The sequence below is a fragment of the Megalops cyprinoides genome, chromosome 8, assembly GCF_013368585.1.
Source record: "Megalops cyprinoides isolate fMegCyp1 chromosome 8, fMegCyp1.pri, whole genome shotgun sequence".
NCBI classification, from domain to species: Eukaryota; Metazoa; Chordata; class Actinopteri; order Elopiformes; family Megalopidae; genus Megalops; species Megalops cyprinoides.
Genome location: NC_050590.1, coordinates 9,564,572 through 9,584,647, shown reverse-complemented (window position 1 = coordinate 9,584,647; position 20,076 = coordinate 9,564,572). Strand labels below are relative to the sequence as shown.

The window sequence follows — 20,076 nt, the reverse complement described above, 5'->3', positions numbered from 1 at the left end:
CTTTGTGTTCACGTGAACTTCTGTCAAAGACTGACCCTGCGTCGAACCTCACCTCTGACATTAACCTTCACCCGAGACACAAATAATTTAAAGTTACAATTAGAATTAGTGTATGTCGTTTTCTGGAATTGGCTGTTGGTCAATTCTCATAATAAAGTAATTGAAACCACTCTCGGAAGGAATCCTTCCTTGGTGGATAAATACATCAACAATGAATCATTTGTTTAAAAAAGAATTGTTTGATAAAACTATCTTTACTAAGAGAACAACTGAACTGTGAACTTGTTTGAATGATTGCTTGGTTTAATGAAAACGGCTTGACGTGTGCTGGATTAGATGGTCATTTCGACTGGCCGGGTATAGGCTATCAACAAAAACACTCTAAGAATTTTCCATTTCCACTGACGATTCAGATAATTCAAGATAGATTAAATTAACCTTCATGATCCGGACGGATATACTTGTAATTTACAAAACAGCAATTTTCCTTTACATTTTATTCATTTCACATGTAGGCTATTTAACTTATGCATCTATCTTAGTAACCTTTAATTATTATCGTTAAACTAAGCACGTTATCATGTAAGAGCCGGAGCCAAACAGGTTTGATATCCTGTTTTAGAGGATTTGGGAAATTGGGTTGGGGTCAGCATATGCCACTCAGATGAATGCATATTCAAAATCTGGTCTTTCTGAGGAACAGACGTGTTATCTGAGGTCATAGTCGTCTGCGAGTGTTATGAGAATATTTAATTTAATATTTGTAGATAATGTGCATACAATAAATAAACATAGAATATATTATAATGGAAAAAAATGAACCCGCGGAGCCCCTGAAAAAAATAATTTAAAAGAAAAATAGAACTATTTTGGAACATTCAACTGCGCGAGCTGAATTGATTCACACATGAAATTGACGAGTCTTGGGACTTTCTGGATGCAACAAGCGACTTTCTTTGGTCAGCCTGGAATTGCAGTGATATAATGTAGCTGAATTCTACGAAAAGAACTGGATCTGTTTAAAAGCAGAAATATGAACCTCAAACTTTCATAAAATATAGGCTAGTCTTGAACTGAGATGAAACGTAACGCTGCACTATTACTCGTGCACTGCAGGGAACTTGGTTGCTGTGGTGATCCCCAGCTCTTTTATCAAAAATAAGACGAAGCCCCCCTTCCTCGAGATAATCTTTCAATCTCTGTGAGTAAGTTCTGGGTTATCTCTTACAAGAGATAACCACACAATGCAATTAATTACAACACAATTAAACAATTAATAGTGAGCATTGCTATATGCCAGACAAAATGGACAGGTGGCAATATTTCTACTAAAAGCAGATTTAGTCAGCGAAACAGACAGCCATTTCCAAGGAAAAACTAAATATAATTTAACTAAATCAATTTAACAGAGGGACTGTGAGTGACCACCGAAATGAATCGTCTTCCAATAGTCTATTTCTGTAGCGCTCTATCCATCTACAAGAAAGTCCAGACATCATCTTACAAATAAAGTTTTTCTCGCTGAACGGAAGCTGCAGCCGAATCACTTCTCGCGAGAGGATAGCCAACTGTTACGTCCTTTTATTTACGCTCCATCAGTTTGTATGCCCGTAAAGGGAAGGAGGTGCTGTCTGCAGAAAGCTCAAGGAAAAATTGTGAAACATGTATAAAGCAATTAACAAAACAAATCTGAGACAACTGGTGAGTACCAACAGCTTAGGTTACTGCGAAGCTCACTGTATTGTATAAGGTGCAAAACTGCTGCTAGATATATACAAATGAAAATTATGATTAGCTAGCTGCTAGGTGAATAGAGGTCAGTGGCAGTTACACAAGTTAGCTAGCCAGCTGGCCTCTCGCACCATCGGATATTTTTGTTGGGGTACTGACCCTGCAGTTCAGCTAACTAATGCTGGGGTTACTTTAGAAAAGTGAGTAGATTGGTGAAGACATTTATTCGGATAGAGAAAACTGTTCTCACGGCGACATAACTAGGTTAGCTAAACTGTCTTGCTACACACCTGATCGTGGCACACACATCTCTCTAGTAACTTAGCCAAATCTACTAGCCTAGGTTAAAGAGTTAGTCAGATGTACTCTGACCTTTCACTTTAATTAACTGTCTAGCCAACCACACTGTATGCATTTAAGCACAAACTATCCAGCTAGTTAACGAGCAAGGTCTGTTAATGAAAACTTTTAAGATTCTGAATCGGATGGATAAGTCGCTTACACAACCTGAGCTAACCAGCTAGCTGGCTAACGTGGCTGTTATACAACATTGTAGTCAAACAGTTGATTACGAAATATGACATGACACCGTTTGCCGTAACTAGCAAACTAGACAAGTAACGTGCAGCTGCAGTTTCATCTCCGGGATCTGAAGTATTAAAAGTTTATTAATTTAAGCAGCATGAGCGTCCTAGTCATCCAAAATTGAATTTGTTCGCTATACCTTGGCAGCGGTGGCTGTGTAGCCGAGTAGCTATTTAGGTAACGGTAATCATGTGGTAATGAAAACGGACGCCTTTAGACTCGGGTAGTATCAGCTGACCTAGCTACATTATCGTCATTTTCACAAAGTAAAAGTACGTTTATAACGAAGTGATTGTGACTCATTGAATTATTAATTAAACTTACAAACATACAATGTTTCTTAACGACACCACTAATTTAAGCCACTGGGTTTGCATTTGTCGAGCAAATGATATAATTTTGTTGGTTAACGTTGTTTTGTTTGACAGTGTTCCACTGAAATTAAGTACACACAGTCATGTTGACTTGTAAGATAAAGAAATCCACTGGCCGCAAATTTGCGCAGATGCAGATACAGCCAGTTGCATCAAGTGATGGCCTGGTTTTGAAGGACGATTCAAGTTTATCCCGTTGATAAGTTGACTGTTCGGTGTTCACTCAGTGTAGCGGCATGCATAGAGGCTTGGTGGGCCTAATATGCTGAAATGTTGACGCATCTTGTGAAACCGAGTCAAAAGAAAGTGACCACAAGTGTTACGTTGAAAGAACTGAAAATAAATTTTTACACTAAAATTGTCTTATTTTTTCCCGACAGCCCAGTCTGTTCCAGAGATTTCAGAGTACATTAGTGGTGGCCGAGCACAACAATGACACACTGACCCCAATCACACTAAACGCCATCACTGCAGCCAGCAAAATAGGAGGGGAGGTGGCCTGTCTTGTTGCTGGAACAAATTGCACAAAGGTGAGCTTGTTTTATTTGAGTTTATTTAGCTATGAATAACTACTATGCCTATGATACTAGATTTTTTTTTGGAATATAAAAAAGCACTGTTACACAATCATCACCCCCTCACACACACACACACACACACACACACACACACACACACACACACACACACACACACACACACACACACACACACACACACACACACTCTCTCTCTCTCTCCCACTCTCAGACAATAAGCATGAATTTGCTCTTCTTGTAATAGGTTGCAGAAGAAGTTAGCAAAGTTAAAGGAGTCCAAAAAGTTCTGGTGGCCCAGCATGATGCATATAAGGGTGCTCTGGCTGGTGAGTAAATTTACTTTTTATGTTTTAGTGTTTTGATGACAAGTGATCTTAAGATGTTCTGTCTCAATTGAGCCAGCTTTTGTTTTTTTTTGTTAAATGTTCTCAAAAGTAACATGTTGGGGTGTGAAATGTAAGACTCAGCTTCACACCTCTTGTAACTCTCTACAGAGGAGCTGACCCCCCTGATTTTGGCGACACAGAAGCAGTTCAGCTTCACACACATTTGTGCTGGAGCCTCTGCCTTTGGGAAGGTAAGATTAAGATTTCATTTTTTTCTGAACACAGCAATGAAATTGATTGCCTGGTGCTTTTTATTTAAAGTACTTTGCATTTGTTAGCACACATTTGACAAGTCATATGTGTTGACTGCAGATTAGTTAAAATCTGTATATTGCATACATATTTTGCCTGTCTTTTGCATATATATATATATATATATATATATATATATATATATATATATATATATATATATATATATATATATATATATATTGCAAGACCTGTTTGCCTTAATTGTCTTCACAGCTGGGCTAGAGTAAGTGCGTGCTGTAGATTTAGTAAACCTCATGGATTATTCACAGCAGACACAGGTAGATGGACTGGGTTTCCCTGATTGGCTTATTCAGTAATGCTCATATTCCGCTGCCCATCGTGAGTGTCTCTGTGCAGTCATAAGTGTAGATGGCCATCCTGTTCGAACCGTCAGCCACAGCTGCTTTCTTCTCTGCAGCAGGTAGTCCTCGTCCTCTGCTTTCACATATTGTCTGCATATACCTATTGGTCAGTATACAGGAAAGAAGGAAGCCTCTCTCCGTAACAAGGACGACCTTTCCCCTATTCCCCTTGGTTATGTTCTCCACTGTTACTGTATTGGACATATGCTGTGAGATTTACCATGTTACTTCTATATCCTGCCAACAAAGTTGCAAGGGGCAGCACTTGTTTTTCTGTCTCTTAACATGGCTAGTTGTGCATTGGTGTTGATAAACCTCAGCAAGATCCTCACTGTTGCCTATTGATTTTTAAATAACAAGGTCAAAGGTCATTGTCAGAGGCACTGTTCAGTCTCTAACTTGGCCACTCACAAATAGGTTTCAATGAAAGACGGCTCCCCTCGGTGTTCCCTAGAACTTAATTGACCTTCAGACTTGACTTTCAAGTTTGACAGTCAAAAAACAAGGTCAGAGAGGCTCCCGGTAGTGGGTTTGGATGTTATTTCTTACTTGTATTATGGTCGTGTTTACGGTTGTCTTTCAGTTGAAATTTGTGTCTATTCTTTCCTTTCATTCAAATCCATACTGTAATTCACTAAGCAAGTTGTCTGCTGCCATACCGCTATCAAACACATTAGTGTGATGTTTTTATGCATTTCGAAAAGATATTTATGCAATATTTTCTAAACTTAACAGCTTAACAACTAAACTTATTCTGTATGGGAAGGTGGGTATCAGCCCACCTTCCGTAGTCTCATATTGAATCTTTCCAGACTGGTGGGGCATTGTGATTCACATTGCATTTCACTTGTGTGAGAAGAGTGTCTTCAGTAAGTGTAGTACTATCCTCAATTAGAAGTTTTGTAATCTGTCATTCTGCAATAGAACTGTCAGCTTCCGGATCTAATGGTATTTAAATTAAATTACAATGCATTAAACAATATCTAGTGTATCATAACCCAACTGGTATTGACCGAAGCAGGATGTTAGTCTCGATTTCCCTGAATAGCCGAATACGCTGTGCACAACGTGTTGTAATCTTCTGGTGGATTCTGTTTCGTTTGGTTTTTTTCTATATGTGTAGTAAAAGTAGTCTGAAATGAAAACATAAGCATACACACTATTATACATACACACATATATATAAACTCACATAATATTTTATAGTGTTTGTATGTGTGCATTGTACATGCAGTTTAATCGGTAGTCCTTTGTGATTATTTTTGAATAAACACAGGGTGTCCTTGATTCTTGAGTATATTCTGTACCATTCCAATGTTTTCATAATATGTTTGTCTTTTGCCATGTTTTCTTTATACCCTTAAAAGGTATCTAGTATTGTTTTAGAAAAAAAAATACTGGCAAAGTGTTTGGTTGGCCACCCATGGTGAACATTTCAGTGGGAATAGTTTTTCCACTAACTGCATGAATTCAGTTGTTTCATTTAGTTAAGTGTATTTTTGTGTTGTTGTTTTGTTCTCTTTTTCAGAACCTCCTGCCCCGAGTTGCTGCAAAGCTTGATGTAGCTCCAATCTCAGACATCATTGAGATCAAATCTCCAGACACTTTCGTCAGAACCATCTATGCGGGTGAATGACTTCTACATCCTTGTATTATTGTTAATGTCATTTGATCAAATGCAGCCAGTGTTTGAAATACAAGCATTAAACTCAGCAATATAAGCAGCAATATAAATCTCGTAAGTGTCATGCCTACAGTTACACAAAGTTATTTGCAGGCCTTCCTTAAAATGTGCTGTTAAACTGCATTCTTATGGAAAGCAGTGTGGTTTTTGTTGGGCTTGATGATCTAAGGTTTTCTTGAATGTTGGCAACAACATTATTCATCTTAAGGTACTAACTGAGGTGAATTGTCACACATGTAATCTTTTCTAAAATGTAGGTAATTGATGCAGTTGTCAGCAATGGCTGTGCCAATGTAAAGTTGGTTGTGGTGCTTAGGTTTGGGAAGCAACAAGATGCACGCATGTGCTTTTGCTTTCATTATTCAGAAATCATTATGGAAGATCCACTCCGAGCAACCCCAGTTGTGCTGTGGTTCTGTGAAAGATCCACTCTTGGCAACCTCAGCCATGACTTGGTTCTGGACGCCTCCCAGTAGGAGCTTTTATGCATTGACCTGATCTGATTGTGCTCATAAAATCATGAAATATAAATGGCTTTAAATGAAATTAGCCATTTAATCTTTGGCAAGGTCTGGTCATTGCTGGTTGGAATAGAATTAATTCGGGCATTTCCTGAACCACTGTGCTGAACTTTTTCATATGGGAACATTAGCTCAAAAATGTTTTGGAGTGAAACGAGTAGGACATTTTGTCTCCATTCTGTCCCAGTTGTACACTAGTATTTTGTACTCTGTTTTTTTTTTTTTTTTGTACTGTTTTAGGAATGAATAATGTTTGTAGTTAGTCTCTCAGAAACCTGGCACTTTTTTACGGTCAGTGAAGCATAGTAATGTATTTAGTAGACCCATTCTACTTATTGACTTCTGAAACATTACTTCATCCCTGACCAAGTGATCCCCTATATGGTGTCATCAGTTCTGCTACCTTCACTTAAAAGACACCGATTACTAGATTACTAGTAGAATTTCTGCATTTGTTATCAAAGGTTGAATAGTGCTGCATTTCCAGTCCTAACAGTGGGTCTCCTCATTGCCTCAGTCATCACAGCAAGTTCTCATCACTTTACTGTGACCTGTTTGGCATTGCTGCACAGCATGCACACGAGGTGCAGTTGCCAGCGACGTGAACGCCTGTGTAATCCCCTGCAGTGCCTTCGCTTTCCAAATGTCTGACGCTTTCCTCCCTGAACGGGAAAGGGGCGAGAGCGAGGGATGGAGTGGTCGTGGCCTGAGTGTGCTGGTGTTCGTTTCTCCACGCAGGGAACGCTCTCAGCACGGTCAAGTGCAACGAGCCCGTCAAGGTCCTCACGGTGAGAGGGACTTCGTTTGAGGCGGCGGCGGCGGAAGGAGGCAGCTTAGCCACTGAGGAAGGTAGAGTACTCCTACACTCAGCTGTTAAACATCATCACTCAGAGGCATGCGCGGCTTTCATTTATTCATTCCTTTACTTTTAAATTGGGCTGCTGACTGTCTGAAGGCACCATACAAAGGAAAAAAGTCACAGTCGTATAGTCATATACATGGAAAAAGTCACTTTGCATGCTCTGTGTATTGTGGGAATTCTTGGCGTCCTGTGAAAACGAGTGTCATATTTGTTCTCATGTGTGTAAAACCTCAGCTCGTACTTGAATCTGCTTGCTAGCCTTATTTCTTAAAGCAAGTAAAAACATTTTAAAATGAAGAATACTGTTGTGAAGTCATTCTGCTTTTAACAGACGGGTTAAAGTCCTGAGGACAGGAGGGAAACATGCTGCAAGTGGTGGTCAGTTTTGTGAGATGCGTATCTTATTGGACCTTTCAATCGTTGGTTGTTGCAGTCTCCCCTTCTTCTCCTGTGGGTGTGTCCGAATGGTTGGAGCAGACCCTGACCAAGAGTGACCGTCCAGAGCTCACCAGCGCCAAGGTGGTGGTGTCAGGAGGTACGTGGTTCTCACAGCCTGCCCCAAACACTCCAAAGCGATCTTTCACCATGGCAACAGCAGACCCCCTCATACACTAGATTGCGAAGATACGCATTCTGCGTGTGCCGGTGTTAAAGAGTTCTTGCGGTCGGACGTTCAGTGGTAGCCACAGAATTTTCACTGTGAAGGAGATCTTTGTGTCAGTCCTGTGTATAGCTTTGGTGCTGTGCATTAAAATGCAGTTTACCTCCTTGCGTCAAACATGTGACCAGCTTGTGAAACCATATGTTAATCAGTTTTAATAAAACAGTTTCACTGCATTTGTTGCAAAGCCAGTCCTGCTTTTGTTTGGCCTAACCATACTATGTCTCACATCCATCCAATCAGGCAGAGGGCTGAAGAGTGGGGACAACTTCAAGCTGCTGTACGACCTGGCTGACAAGATGAACGCTGCAGGTAGAGGCTTGTTTTTTTTGGTCATGCACATGCACAGCTGTGTGAGTGGAGGCAGGAGGCTGATGATTTGATTGTGCGACCCGAGTGTTAACAGATATATTAATAGTTTGTACTGAATGTTCTCAATGCAGTTGGTGCGTCCAGAGCGGCTGTCGATGCTGGCTTTGTCCCCAATGACATGCAGGTTGGGCAGACTGGCAAAATTGTGGCTCCGGTGAGTAACACTGTAACGCCGACTGCCGCTTCTCGTTCATAGCCTCTGTGTTGCAGCAAAAAACTTAAACGTGAAATCTTTTAGGCAATGTTGTCCAAGCTGTGGAGCCGAAACACACTAATTTTTGTGACAGAAAATGTCGTGACTGAACTTCCTGAAATGCTGGAATATGGGGGTTACTCTCAAGTAAAACTGAATAACAATTAGAGCTAACAATCATATGAAAAAGGAAGCCTAATTTGAATGCAGAATCTGGGTTGTTTTATTAGTCCTGTTTGAAGACAGTGTTCATATATTTCTTTGTTTTAAAGGTTAGAACATGAGTCACTGTTGCTGTATAATGGAATTACATTAATGTGGGGGAACGAAACAATAAAATATGCTGTCAGTATTCTGTACCGTTTATTCCTGTAGTGCATTATTTGAATGTGAATTGATGAAATCTGAACTGTTATGCTGTTTGTTTGTCTTCTAGTAAGAGTTTAAATTATTGAGTTACAGTTGAAGAAGGGTATTTTTGTCCTCCTTTGATGCACACATCTGGTGCACTGTTAAGTGCACAAGAGTGTGTGTGTGTGTGTGTGTGTGTGTGTGTGTATATATGTATGGAAATCTGTGACAGATCTGTCACAGATCATTGAGGGATCCAGTGTTATTTCATGATCCAGTGTTATTTCATGATTTAAAATTGAATAAGCTTAAAAAGGTTAATTTTCCATTATGCTGTTCAACTGGGATGTCCCAGCTGTCATTACCCACACATTAAGGCCGTTTAACCTCCTGAAATTTCGTTAGTGGCTGATCCGAGGTCCTTAATGATTTACCGGATCCATTAGCGAGAGGAGCGAAAGTGCAGTGAGCTGGCCAGCACCCCAAGCAGGCATCGCTGCCAGCGTTGCATTTTGTAAATACTTTTTAGACGTTGGCGATACAAGACCTTTGTTAAGTCAAATTCCGCAATGAAGAGCTAGCTAGAATTTTGGAAAAAATGAGCAGTCATTCGCAAACGATAATGCGTGCTGCTCTGAAAGTAGAACCATGTTGCAGATGTATAATTCATAATTCCTCAGAGTTAATGCAGTATTCACGTAATAATTAATATTAATTTATGATTGCCGCCTGCAGGCATTCCTGCGTTGTTGGCTGTGGAAGAGGGGCCCATTATTGCCTTATTAGTGTAGCTGTCTGTCGTCTGTTTTATTTTACAAATGCACTGCTTGTATTCTTTCTGTGCCTAATCCTCATCAATGCTGAGCAACATTATTCTAACTTATTAGAGCCCTTGACAAGAATGTGTTTGTCAGGCTAATGAGGAGAGCAACACCTCAGCTAATCCCATTGAGAGAAATATAAATGTGCATACTGATGGTGGCCTCTAACTTTATTTTACATTTTCTGTATGTATGAAATATATACAGTGTTGCTTTTTGTAGGATTTTTCTGGATGTCTCTTGTTTGCTCATATATAAACTTGTGAGTTGTGTAACACTTCACAGTTTGAATTTGGAATTACCAATCCCTATAAAGACATTCATTTTATTTTATTTTTTGGTTAATAATGCAGTTTGTCGTTCTTTTAGCATTTGAAGTTTACGCGTGTAAGGGGTTCTCAGTGTGATGTGATAAACACTCTCAATGTCTTAGTTTTTTTTTGTGGTTACACTTTCCAATCCCACAACCTCTGCAGGGAAAAATATTGCAGTCATGTGGGAGTGTGAGCATCTCACTGTTGTTTTTGAAAGGAGTACAAGAAGCCGTTGATCATTTTTTTTATGGTAAATTTGTCTGTATTGATGATAATGGAGGTGCAAGGCCAAGGAGCATGCTGGGGTGTTAGGAAGTGTCCTGCTCATCAGATATCTGACAGGATTCTGTCAGTTTGATTAAGTACACACTTTGTTCCCACAGATACTCTGCTTCTTGCAACACATGTAAAACGGACGTCTTCTGCCGGAAGTCACTCTGGCGTCTGCTTAATGTAGTGTCTTGGAAATAGGTATAACAAAGGGTTGGCCACAAAGTAGCTATTAAAATGTTACTGTGAATTATAGTATCTTGTTGGCTCCGTATTGTCTTCGGAGGCTGAATGCAGGAGATGAGCATTGTTACAGGGCAGCTTGGTGCCACTGAACTTGGGCAGCAGTGTCAGGTGGCCCTGTTTCCTCTCCATGCGTTAGCGGGTGCGGCCCACCTGCTCGATCACCTTTGGGAGCACAAGCACCCCCGTCGCGTGTAGCGCACTTGTGTTCTCACACCCGGACGAAGGCCGGGGCTGTACGAACGCGGAGGGTTGAGCCTCACTTTTGGGCGTTTTGCTAACAGGAGAGCAGGTGCGCGGTGCTCTTTGCGCCTCTCTCGACAGCTGTGAGGGGCCTGGGCAGCAGCAGATGACGGGAGCTGGGGGAACAGTGACGAGTCTGGAACGCCGTCTGGCCATTTGCTCCTCTGTCCGCCCTGTTTGTGTAGAAATTTATTTATTTATTTTTTTAAAGAAAGTCTGTCCGGAAGTAGTTTATAGTGCAAAACTTGGGAGAGCTGTTTGTATGCAGCCAGGGGCCAGTGGAGGGTGGGTTTTTTTTTTTTTTTTTTAATTATTCTTCTTTACTCCCTGTGCTTTGAAAAAACCTCGGGATTGACAGGGGCTTTCATACTGTATTATCTGGCCTGGCTTTTAACTCCAGCAGAACCGTGTTCACAAATTGATGCTCTGCTCCTTGGGGGCCGGCGCAGAAACATTAAATCGTACTGAAATATTCATATGTGAGTGCATTTAGCTGAAAGCAATTGATGTGGTGCTGCTCCCCAGAGGAAAAGTGGAAATGGTGCTGGGCCCCTGCTTTCTGTGGCAGACACCCTAAGCGTTCCTCTTAAGAGTAATTTCCCAGGCTGCATGATTAGAGCCCTCCAAAAGCCTTGCTTTAGGCACCAGGGCAAGGTTTGGGCCTGTCATGGAGGGGCATTTGGCTATGGTGTGTCAGAACAACATGGAGGCAGCCAGCAATTCTGTACCCCATACATGTAGTAATGTATGCAGTGGAGTTTGTCAGTTTTAGTACAGAGCCTAAGCGTCAATTCTTAAGGCCTGAGTGTTGTTGTATGTACAGTATTTTATTTATGGGGTGGAGGGGGGATTTTTCACTTTCATATGTATGACATAACCTGTGTTTATATCTGGTTACAATTTTCACAATTGCTGACGCATTTTAAACTGTTGTGAGAGATTTTGGTCAGCAATCATCAGCATGTCTATCAATAACGGGGTTCATGTTTAGTTTGAGCCACAAAGCTGCCATGAGTAAATGGCTTTCAGATTCAGTACCCTACTGCATTCTGTGAAGATTTCGTGGGGTTTCGTTTCTTGTTTCTTGTTTCTTGAGTGACAGATAACCACACTTCTGTAAAGGAGAAAGATAACTGCTACACGAGATTCCCATTTTTTATCATGTATATGTTTATGTTGCAAACATTCAGTCAACATGTCACATTACTGTGCTCAAAAATAATTCACTTTTTCAGTCCATAGGTAAATACCCAGAGATAATGTCAAATACCTGGACACCAGCAATGTAGGGAGGGTGCACTGGCTGGGATATGAGCACAGTAGCAGTTTTCTGTGTAGTGGTGTGGGAGACCATTGAATGTGAAATAACTGCATTCTACAACGGTCCTAATAGCTGTAATACATTCTTGTTATTTTTTCATTACTAACCTACACTAATTTGCAGATAAAGGGGAAAAAAAAAAACTTTCTGCCACAACCTGGGTAGTTATACTACTCGTACTAGTTTGTTAGTTCAAAATATGAAATGGTATCTCCACTGATGTGAAGTGTTTTGTCCAGAAGCAAAGTCCAGTGAACATATTGGCGTGTTGCTCAACACAACAGTTGAAATGTGTGTTTGGGAAACTCATTGTATTCTTCAGAATCCCATTTATACTTGATGATTTTCGTCTTGTTGTTTGACTGTGCCAGTTGGTCAGCCTGTACCCAGGTTTGATAAAATTCTAATCTCCTCTGTAAGATGTTCCTACCTTCAGCTCCGCCCCTGACTTACTAATTGTTCTTGCCGTAGAGCTGCCCTGGGCATTCATAATTACCTCTCAGTTAATGCTGTAGTCAACATGGTCTTCAAGTCATGTTAGATTAGCTTATGCTTGGCAAGTGGTGCTGTGTGGAAGGGAGTGATTACACTGAATGTGTTCCTGTAACAAAGTGGCTGTATATCAAAGTATATTGGAGCAATTTAATTACATTGAGGAGGACATATTTCAGTTCATTTTATAGTTCACATTTTACGTATTTGCAACAATTGTCTTGTATTCATTTAACTTGGTACCCCAAAGTGTAAATGAAGTCAAATTGCTGTGCTGTGCTTGATTGATACCGTTTGTGAATTTTATATAGTTTCACAACAGCAATACACATTAATCGGAGCTAAACTGGAGTTTGTACCATATTTTCCTCTCCCCTTCCTCTCACTTACATAAAATACATACAAATCTATATCTGTATCTACAGGAGCTGTACGTGGCAGTTGATATATCTGGATTGAGTATATGTTTGTGTTTTTCCAGGAACTGTACATTGCTGTTGGTATATCTGGAGCCATTCAACACCTGGCTGGGATGAAGGACAGTAAGGTACATCAAATGCAAAAATTCTGTGTGGCAGTTATATTCTTATATAGACACAGAGCGTCAGGTTTAAGATTTTTACATGTTGTTATTAATAACAGCAATTGGTATCCTCATATAATTTGTAATCCCAGGTGAAACGGAATATACTTCCAAAATGGTAATCAATTTTCCACACAGTGGAAACAGTATTTTATCATACATAGTATTTAAATATTTAGCCCTGGTCTTCTGAATATACTATTGATAAATATCATGCATGAGCATGTGATGGGTGTTCAAGCAGTGAGTATCTGTAATGTTACAGCTAACCTCTTAGTAAGGGTAAGTAAGTTTAAGTTGTAAGAGAGTAAATATGCTAATTTATTTTAAGCAGTCTCATAGATTATTCTCCAATCAGGCACAATAATTACCAGCCGAACTTGTAGTTTAATGTTGAATGCAGGCTAGTAATTTATGTGTCAGGGTTTTGCATTGGTTATTATAGTGGGCAGTTCAACCCTGCTGTGCCCAAGATAACAGTCTCAGCCTTAAAAGATAAAGCCAGACCAATTACATTTATTCAACAAACATCAGCATTATCAGCTGGACAGCAGGTAGAGCTATCTGACAGACTCTAGAAATGAAAAGTGATGTAAAAAATTAAAAAGACATGCCAGTGGTTGGGAGGAGCTCTACACTGCAGAGATGGAACTGCACAGTTACGATAAAATTGCTAAATTTGGATGCAAGTCCAGTCTTAAACGTGTGAAAATAATTAAAAAAACGAGGAGCATTAGGGACTTGGAAGATATTAACACAAATTGAATTACTAAAACAAGATTGCTAGGTGGTGTTATTCAAGTCACCGAACAAATACTTATAACTGTTTTTCACTGTTGGAAGAAAATCAGTTTAGGAATATGGTTTTCTTTTAACGTGGAGAATGTAGGTAAGTGTTAGAGCTCTACCAGGTAGTCCTGGTTTAGTTTTTCATACCTTTCTGTTGCCAGAGTGACCCACTTTCATCACAAGAGATGTGGGAGAAAGTACCATTCTCCCCCAGAAGAAAACTGCTTTATGTAAATGTGAAATGTAAAAACTCTTCTGTAGCCATGACAACAGTCTCCTGAGTGGATTTTGTCCGTGGAAGCAGTGGTCTGAGGCGGGATTGTGTGCACTTAAGAAATATGTTTTAAAAAGGGAACCTGAGAAGCTTTTTAAAGAATGATGTATAATTAATTTGGATTTCTTTCCTCTTGCTTCAGAGAACCCTGAAAGCGTGTTCTAGTTGGGATTCCTTCTGAATATTAGACTCCCCATGATTATGCAGGAGCAATCTTTTATAATCACATTTATTCATGTTAGGACTTTCTTCCATTTCCATATGTATGCAAATAGCATCATAGTGAGGTATGTGCTGAGTAATTCACAAGATGCCTTATGAAATAATTTGAGTACAGTAGTATTTTAGTAGTTTTTTTCTTTCCCTGAAAATGCCCTTTATTGTGTTTTCATGCTATTGTGCTGCTGACTCTGATTTACAGAACTCTGCACAGCCTTAATAGGGTAGCATAGCGTTTTAGTATGTACAGCAGATGAGCATGCAGTGAATTTTTTTTAGCATTATGTGGGGTCCTGAACATTAATATTCTTATATGCAAGGTTAGAATAAATGTTATTTATAAATGACAAAGGGGATTAGTTTTACTGATATTTTTTCTGTCTGCTGCTCTCTTGCAAATTTTAGAGAAGAAAAACAGACTTGTCATAAATGTTTAACTAATGCAACTGTTTTCAGTGCAAAATCAGATCCATATGACCTTAACCCTGGTAGTTGCTGGTCCTGTCTGGCTTAGTTTGGTTTACTCTACCTGAAGATCTAGTGACTCAGCTTATGTTGTACATCTTGAGAATCATTATATAATCTATTTTTACAGACAATTGTGGCCATCAACAAAGACCCAGAAGCTCCAATTTTCCAGGTGGCTGACTATGGTTTAGTTGCTGATCTTTTCAAGGTGAGATATGTGTTTGCATGGCATGTGCTTTTCCATTCTCATGAAAGTTTTTCTTTTAATTGCATGAACATGGAAGAAAGAGGCATAAGCAACACAACAAATGAAGAAAAGACAAGAGACCATTATTTTCTCATGCATCTAATAAAGCGCTTAACATTTTAAAATGCTTTGAGTAAGCGCATAATTGCTTTTGGAGGAAAGGTTTACGGAAAGTTCGTACTGCTGAAGTAGCTCGAGTGAAAGAGGGCAGTAATAAAAAGAAGTTGCATTACTATTCCATGCTCAACAGAGTTAGCTAAGGTTCAATAAAACTTTTCAGCTTTCTGAAAAGTTTTTTTTAATGACATGCTGACACTGAATTGTAAAATTATATTATCCGGTCGCTTACTATTTTAATTGATTTAGTGAATAAATGGACCAATATGATACATTTGTTGTCACTCTAGGGCATTTTGCTCTTTCACGCACCTGGTCTGGCTTTTATCCATACTGTGTGTCTTTATTGGAGCTAGTGCTATAGAGCTGGACTGTGCACAGATCTGAGTTCAGCCTGTATGATTTTTGCCGCACCTCTCTAATTCATGATAGCATTTAAAATTTTAGTGTTTCTTTCTGTGTGATCTAGGCAGTTCTGACAGGCAAATTGAAGACAACAGGTTCATGGGAATCTTCAGGGTTTAGGGTCCCTGACATTAATGTTCCAGCCCTCTTAGAATGGGGGGAGGGATTTGGGCTTTACATTGTTGTTTCTTTGCTTTATTAAAAGCTCAAGTTTTGCAGTATGAAGGAACTTTAGCTCTGTACTGTGTCATTGTGCAGGCCTGAACAGTACAGTCAAATAAGTTTATGCTCATTTTTTCATTAGTGAGTGTGTCAGGGTTGTCAGTTGGATCATGGGACCTTTATGCTCTTAAAGCGGTTCCCTTTGAGACTTTATTAATTAATGGTTTTAATTATTAAGGAGTGTGACTGATGGTCAGTGCTGATACGCCCAATAAGTTCTTCATGGTTGATCTTCCAACTCCCACCAGCACTTGTGCGCTGTACAGGTCTCTGAAATGCCAGCACAAAGTCCCGAGCTGTCAAACCAAAGCACACACTGAGAGACAAAGCCACATTAAAAGCAACCTGGTGGTGGAATATTTATTAAATTGTTGGATTCATATAAATGATTAAGTTTTCTCCATTAAGTATTTCCCTTGAGTCTCAAGGCATTGTAATACGTAGTTTTGATGTATGATCCCATAAGATAATACCTAGTTTTCCTATTAGTGTATGTTCTCATTTTCACTGTAGGTGGGATTACATAATTTGATGGATTTCTTTTTGGTCACAGTACTAACTAAATGATCATGTTTAATGAAAGCAATCTGCGTAATGATTGAATGGAATAACGACATTAAAAAATTGCTTTGCCACTTCAAATGATGAATTTTTGGTCTCGGTCCTGAAATCAGTTGTCTTGGACTCTTAGCGTTGTCATTAATATTAACCAGAAAGATATCACTTATTTCAGTGTGCCACTCAAGACCAGAGATAGGCAGGCTTTTAGTTGTGTAATCCCACAGACGTTGTCAGCTCCTGCCAACTGCCAACCATCCTCAGAACCTTTGCCACCTGCATTCACTCAGGCTAATAACTGAATCCGTTAAGTAACGGCAGGTTTGCATGGAAGAAACATCAGGACCAGGGGTCTTCTGCCTCTGGTCTTCACTTGGCAGCTGGCTGCCCAACCTGGAGACCTGTTGGCTGGTGCTGGTGTCAAACCCTCTCGGGGAAGTGTCCAAGGACAGCTGGCAGCAGTTAATAGCAGTCCCAGAGCGAAGGCTGAGGTTTAGCCGGTAAACACAGACATTTCAATAAGCTGGGGGACAAAGCCACAGTCAGATGCAACAACATGTACACCGTTTCCCTGATTAATTTTGTACGACGCATTATTCCACCTAATGGAAATGCGGATCTCTTTAATTATTGAGCTCCCAGATTCATCAGCGGAAGGTTCGGCCGGGGAGGTCTCTGTTGCGGAGGAGAAACGGGCGGCCCCTTGAACCGCAAAAGGAACTGATAGTTAATGCAAACGAGCGGTGTTGGTTTTCACGTTTATTTTCTTATGCCTCCCGCCAGTAATTTACATGCTTAGCTGCCTTGTTGTGGTTCCCTTCGAGTTCCAGCACCTCCAGATTTGGACGCGTAGCTCTCCTTGCCAAGACGTGGCCCTTTCAGACAGGGTGCCAGCAGCCTGGCGCTCACTTAAGAGGAGGCTACTGTTTACTGTGAATGAGTTGTGGCTTTTTTTGCCCTATTTGTTTGGCTGTACTTCATCATTTATTTAAGCTTCCTGCGATGCGTGATAGCCGCTGGTGTTTCAGCAAACTCTGGAAAAGTGACCGGGAATAATAGCTACCAGCAGTGGAGCTGTGACCTGGCAGTTATCAGCTTACATGCGATCAGTTCTCAGATAACGCTTTAAAATAGGAGTGTGTGTGTGTGTTTGTTTGTTTGTTTTTCCCCATCAGTAAATTATCTGCACGCTGTGGATATTATGTAAATGGTTGTATTTCCGTCTGAGGTTACGTGAGCTTGTGCATAAAAACAGTGCATTGGGCTCAATGAAAACAGGTACCCATCACATTTATCTCTGAGAGTGCTGAGGTCCTTAGCTCTGATGAGCATGAATGCTGTGATCCATTACAAAATGGATTACTGCTATGATTGAAGACTCTTTGTTTTGGTCCTGTGAGAAACATAATGCTGTGCAGACAGCTACGAGGGCACTCTTCAGCAGCGAATGTGCACAATATCCCTGTCCTTTCACCAGAGGCATTAAAACAGCCATTCCATCACATACCCCTCATGTCAATTGTGAAATAAAACAGAATTGACATACCAGTGAACAACAAGAATATGATAAAATATTTGTTAGTCCTCAGTATAATGCAGTGCAATTTGGCATTACAGTCTAGATAACAATTTTGTCTGTAACAATTCTGGCTTTTGCTGTGGGTCAAAGTGTGACACCACAGGCTTTGTGCTGAATGCATGTGTGTCCGTGTGTCTTCATAAATCATGGAACAGACCCCTAGCCACTGTTTACCTGTGAGGTGCAGTTTAGCTATTTATGTATTTCTTCAGCTTAGACATATTAAAATGAACTCATTTATGCTGCTGATATTTTTAGTGCAGAAAGTCAGGGCAAGTGCTCTGGGAGGTTTAACTTACACCCCTCTGCTTCCCTGTCCACTTTTGGAAAGCACTACTCCATGCTGCTGCCATCAACCTGTAGATCCTGAGGACTTGCATTGTTATACCTTGCAGTTCACGCTAGAAATTTGTACCCTTTGTCAATGCTGAAATTAACTTATTTTATGCACACTGAAAGTACGTTCTGTGTTTTATTCCCAGGCTGTCCCTGAAATGACTGAGGCTTTGAGCAAGTGATCAGCATCAAGCCAGGCCTCCTGCCCTTGTCCATTCTCAACATGAAAGGATGGATGTCCAAGATCATACTGGAATCTTTCTCCAACGTTATAAATCTGCCTTATCACGCTACCGTCGCCATTTTGGAAGAAGTACTTGTGTGTAAGACATGCCCATAATAGTCTCCGAGGTCCAAGATTTTGTAATCCTTTCTAATTTCAGACAGATTTTCTCTGTTAACCAGTAGTGTCTGCAACTCTTGTATTTTAGTACATAATAAAATGTAATAAAGGGTACTGCAATTTTGGAAATACTAAGCTTTGTCTTTTGGGTTTGCAGTCTGTCCAGTGACTTAGCCAATCCCTTGAGCCAGAATGACAAGCCACCAATGAGGCTTCTCTACATTAAATCGCTGGGTTTACAGAAGGGTGCTATAAAGTTGGATCTCAGAACACATTAATGATCACATAATAAATGGTCTCGCCACATTGCTACAGCCACTGTTGCCACTATACTCAAGGTTGTCTTTTTCAGTTTGAATGTTAAATAAAGTTGGAAATTGAATACAAAGCTGGATCATTTCATTCTTTTTGTGTAATTTCCAAGAAATACAACTGACTAAAAGCTTAATACCTTACAAACAAAACAGGTGCACTGATGTTAGCGGACTCAATATGTATTTTGGATATCTTCATGTTTGTTCAGATGTTCAGATTGATTAATCAGATTACCAGTGTGGTTGATAACAGTCATACTTCATAAATTCCCATGTGTATGAGCTGGTGCTGGGCTGGAAAATACTGCGATTCAATGGATGCAATTTTGTATTTTCTATTTTTTTATGTTTTGCCATTGTTAGCCACTTGCTCATTCTCAAATTACAATAATTTGACATAAAGGAGAAAAAGCACGTTTTTTGAAAGTTGAAATGGCAACACAAATGTTTACATTTAAAATGTAGACGAGCGTTCATTTAAAAATGACATTCTGGAAATATGAACACTGTATAATACTCCTCCAGATATTATACTTCTGAATATAAAAAAATCTGAATATAAAATAAATATAAAATAAAATAATATAAAATATTAGTAAATACTGTTGTAGGTTTTTAAAATGGTTTTCTTTTTGGAATTTTGACATGACTTATTCGGCGTGAAAAATGTTGGAATACATAATTAATGCTTTGTTGCCCTACAGTACTTAAAACAGAAAACACTAAATTATGGAAGGTGATTTTACAGTTCTCAATTATGATCAGGCTCTCAGAGGTATCTGACCAAAACACCTTCTGCATAGTATCATCAGAGAACCCCTGACAAAACACATTGATGAAAGTAAAGGTGTTCACCAACCCAACAATTAGCTCAAAAATCCTTCTTTTCCTAGAAAGCATTAAACTTCTTTTAGTTCTCAAAATGCTTTCTTTTGCTTCATGGTTTATGTATATACAGTATTTGATTCAGGTATTTTATTTACTAGTGGATTTTGGCAACACTGCTCATTTATGTAAATTTATGTTGTTGACTATTTACACT

General features: G+C 39.7%; 1 protein-coding gene across 1 annotated transcript; it reads left to right on the top strand.

Annotated features, from left to right (window-relative positions):
- Positions 1 to 1,577: 1,577 nt before the first annotated feature.
- etfa (electron transfer flavoprotein subunit alpha) lies at positions 1,578 to 19,060 on the top strand. Its single transcript, XM_036535065.1, has 12 exons — positions 1,578 to 1,701; positions 3,071 to 3,220; positions 3,474 to 3,555; positions 3,724 to 3,806; positions 5,761 to 5,860; positions 7,176 to 7,286; positions 7,733 to 7,834; positions 8,204 to 8,272; positions 8,404 to 8,486; positions 13,062 to 13,127; positions 15,041 to 15,121; positions 18,524 to 19,060. Exons 1-12 carry the CDS (start codon positions 1,663 to 1,665, stop codon positions 18,557 to 18,559), a joined length of 1,002 nt encoding a protein of 333 aa, XP_036390958.1. The 5' UTR covers positions 1,578 to 1,662; the 3' UTR covers positions 18,560 to 19,060.
- The last annotated feature ends 1,016 nt before the right edge of the window (positions 19,061 to 20,076 follow it).

Excerpts from the sequence above, each read along its gene's own strand:
- etfa (XM_036535065.1), top strand. The coding sequence starts at position 1,663 with ATGTATAAAGCAATTAACAAAACAAATCTGAGACAACTG. Across the intron at positions 7,835-8,203 it reads CAAGGTGGTGGTGTCAGGAG|GCAGAGGGCTGAAGAGTGGG; the intron begins GTACGTGGTTCT and ends CCATCCAATCAG. Across the intron at positions 8,487-13,061 it reads CTGGCAAAATTGTGGCTCCG|GAACTGTACATTGCTGTTGG; the intron begins GTGAGTAACACT and ends GTGTTTTTCCAG.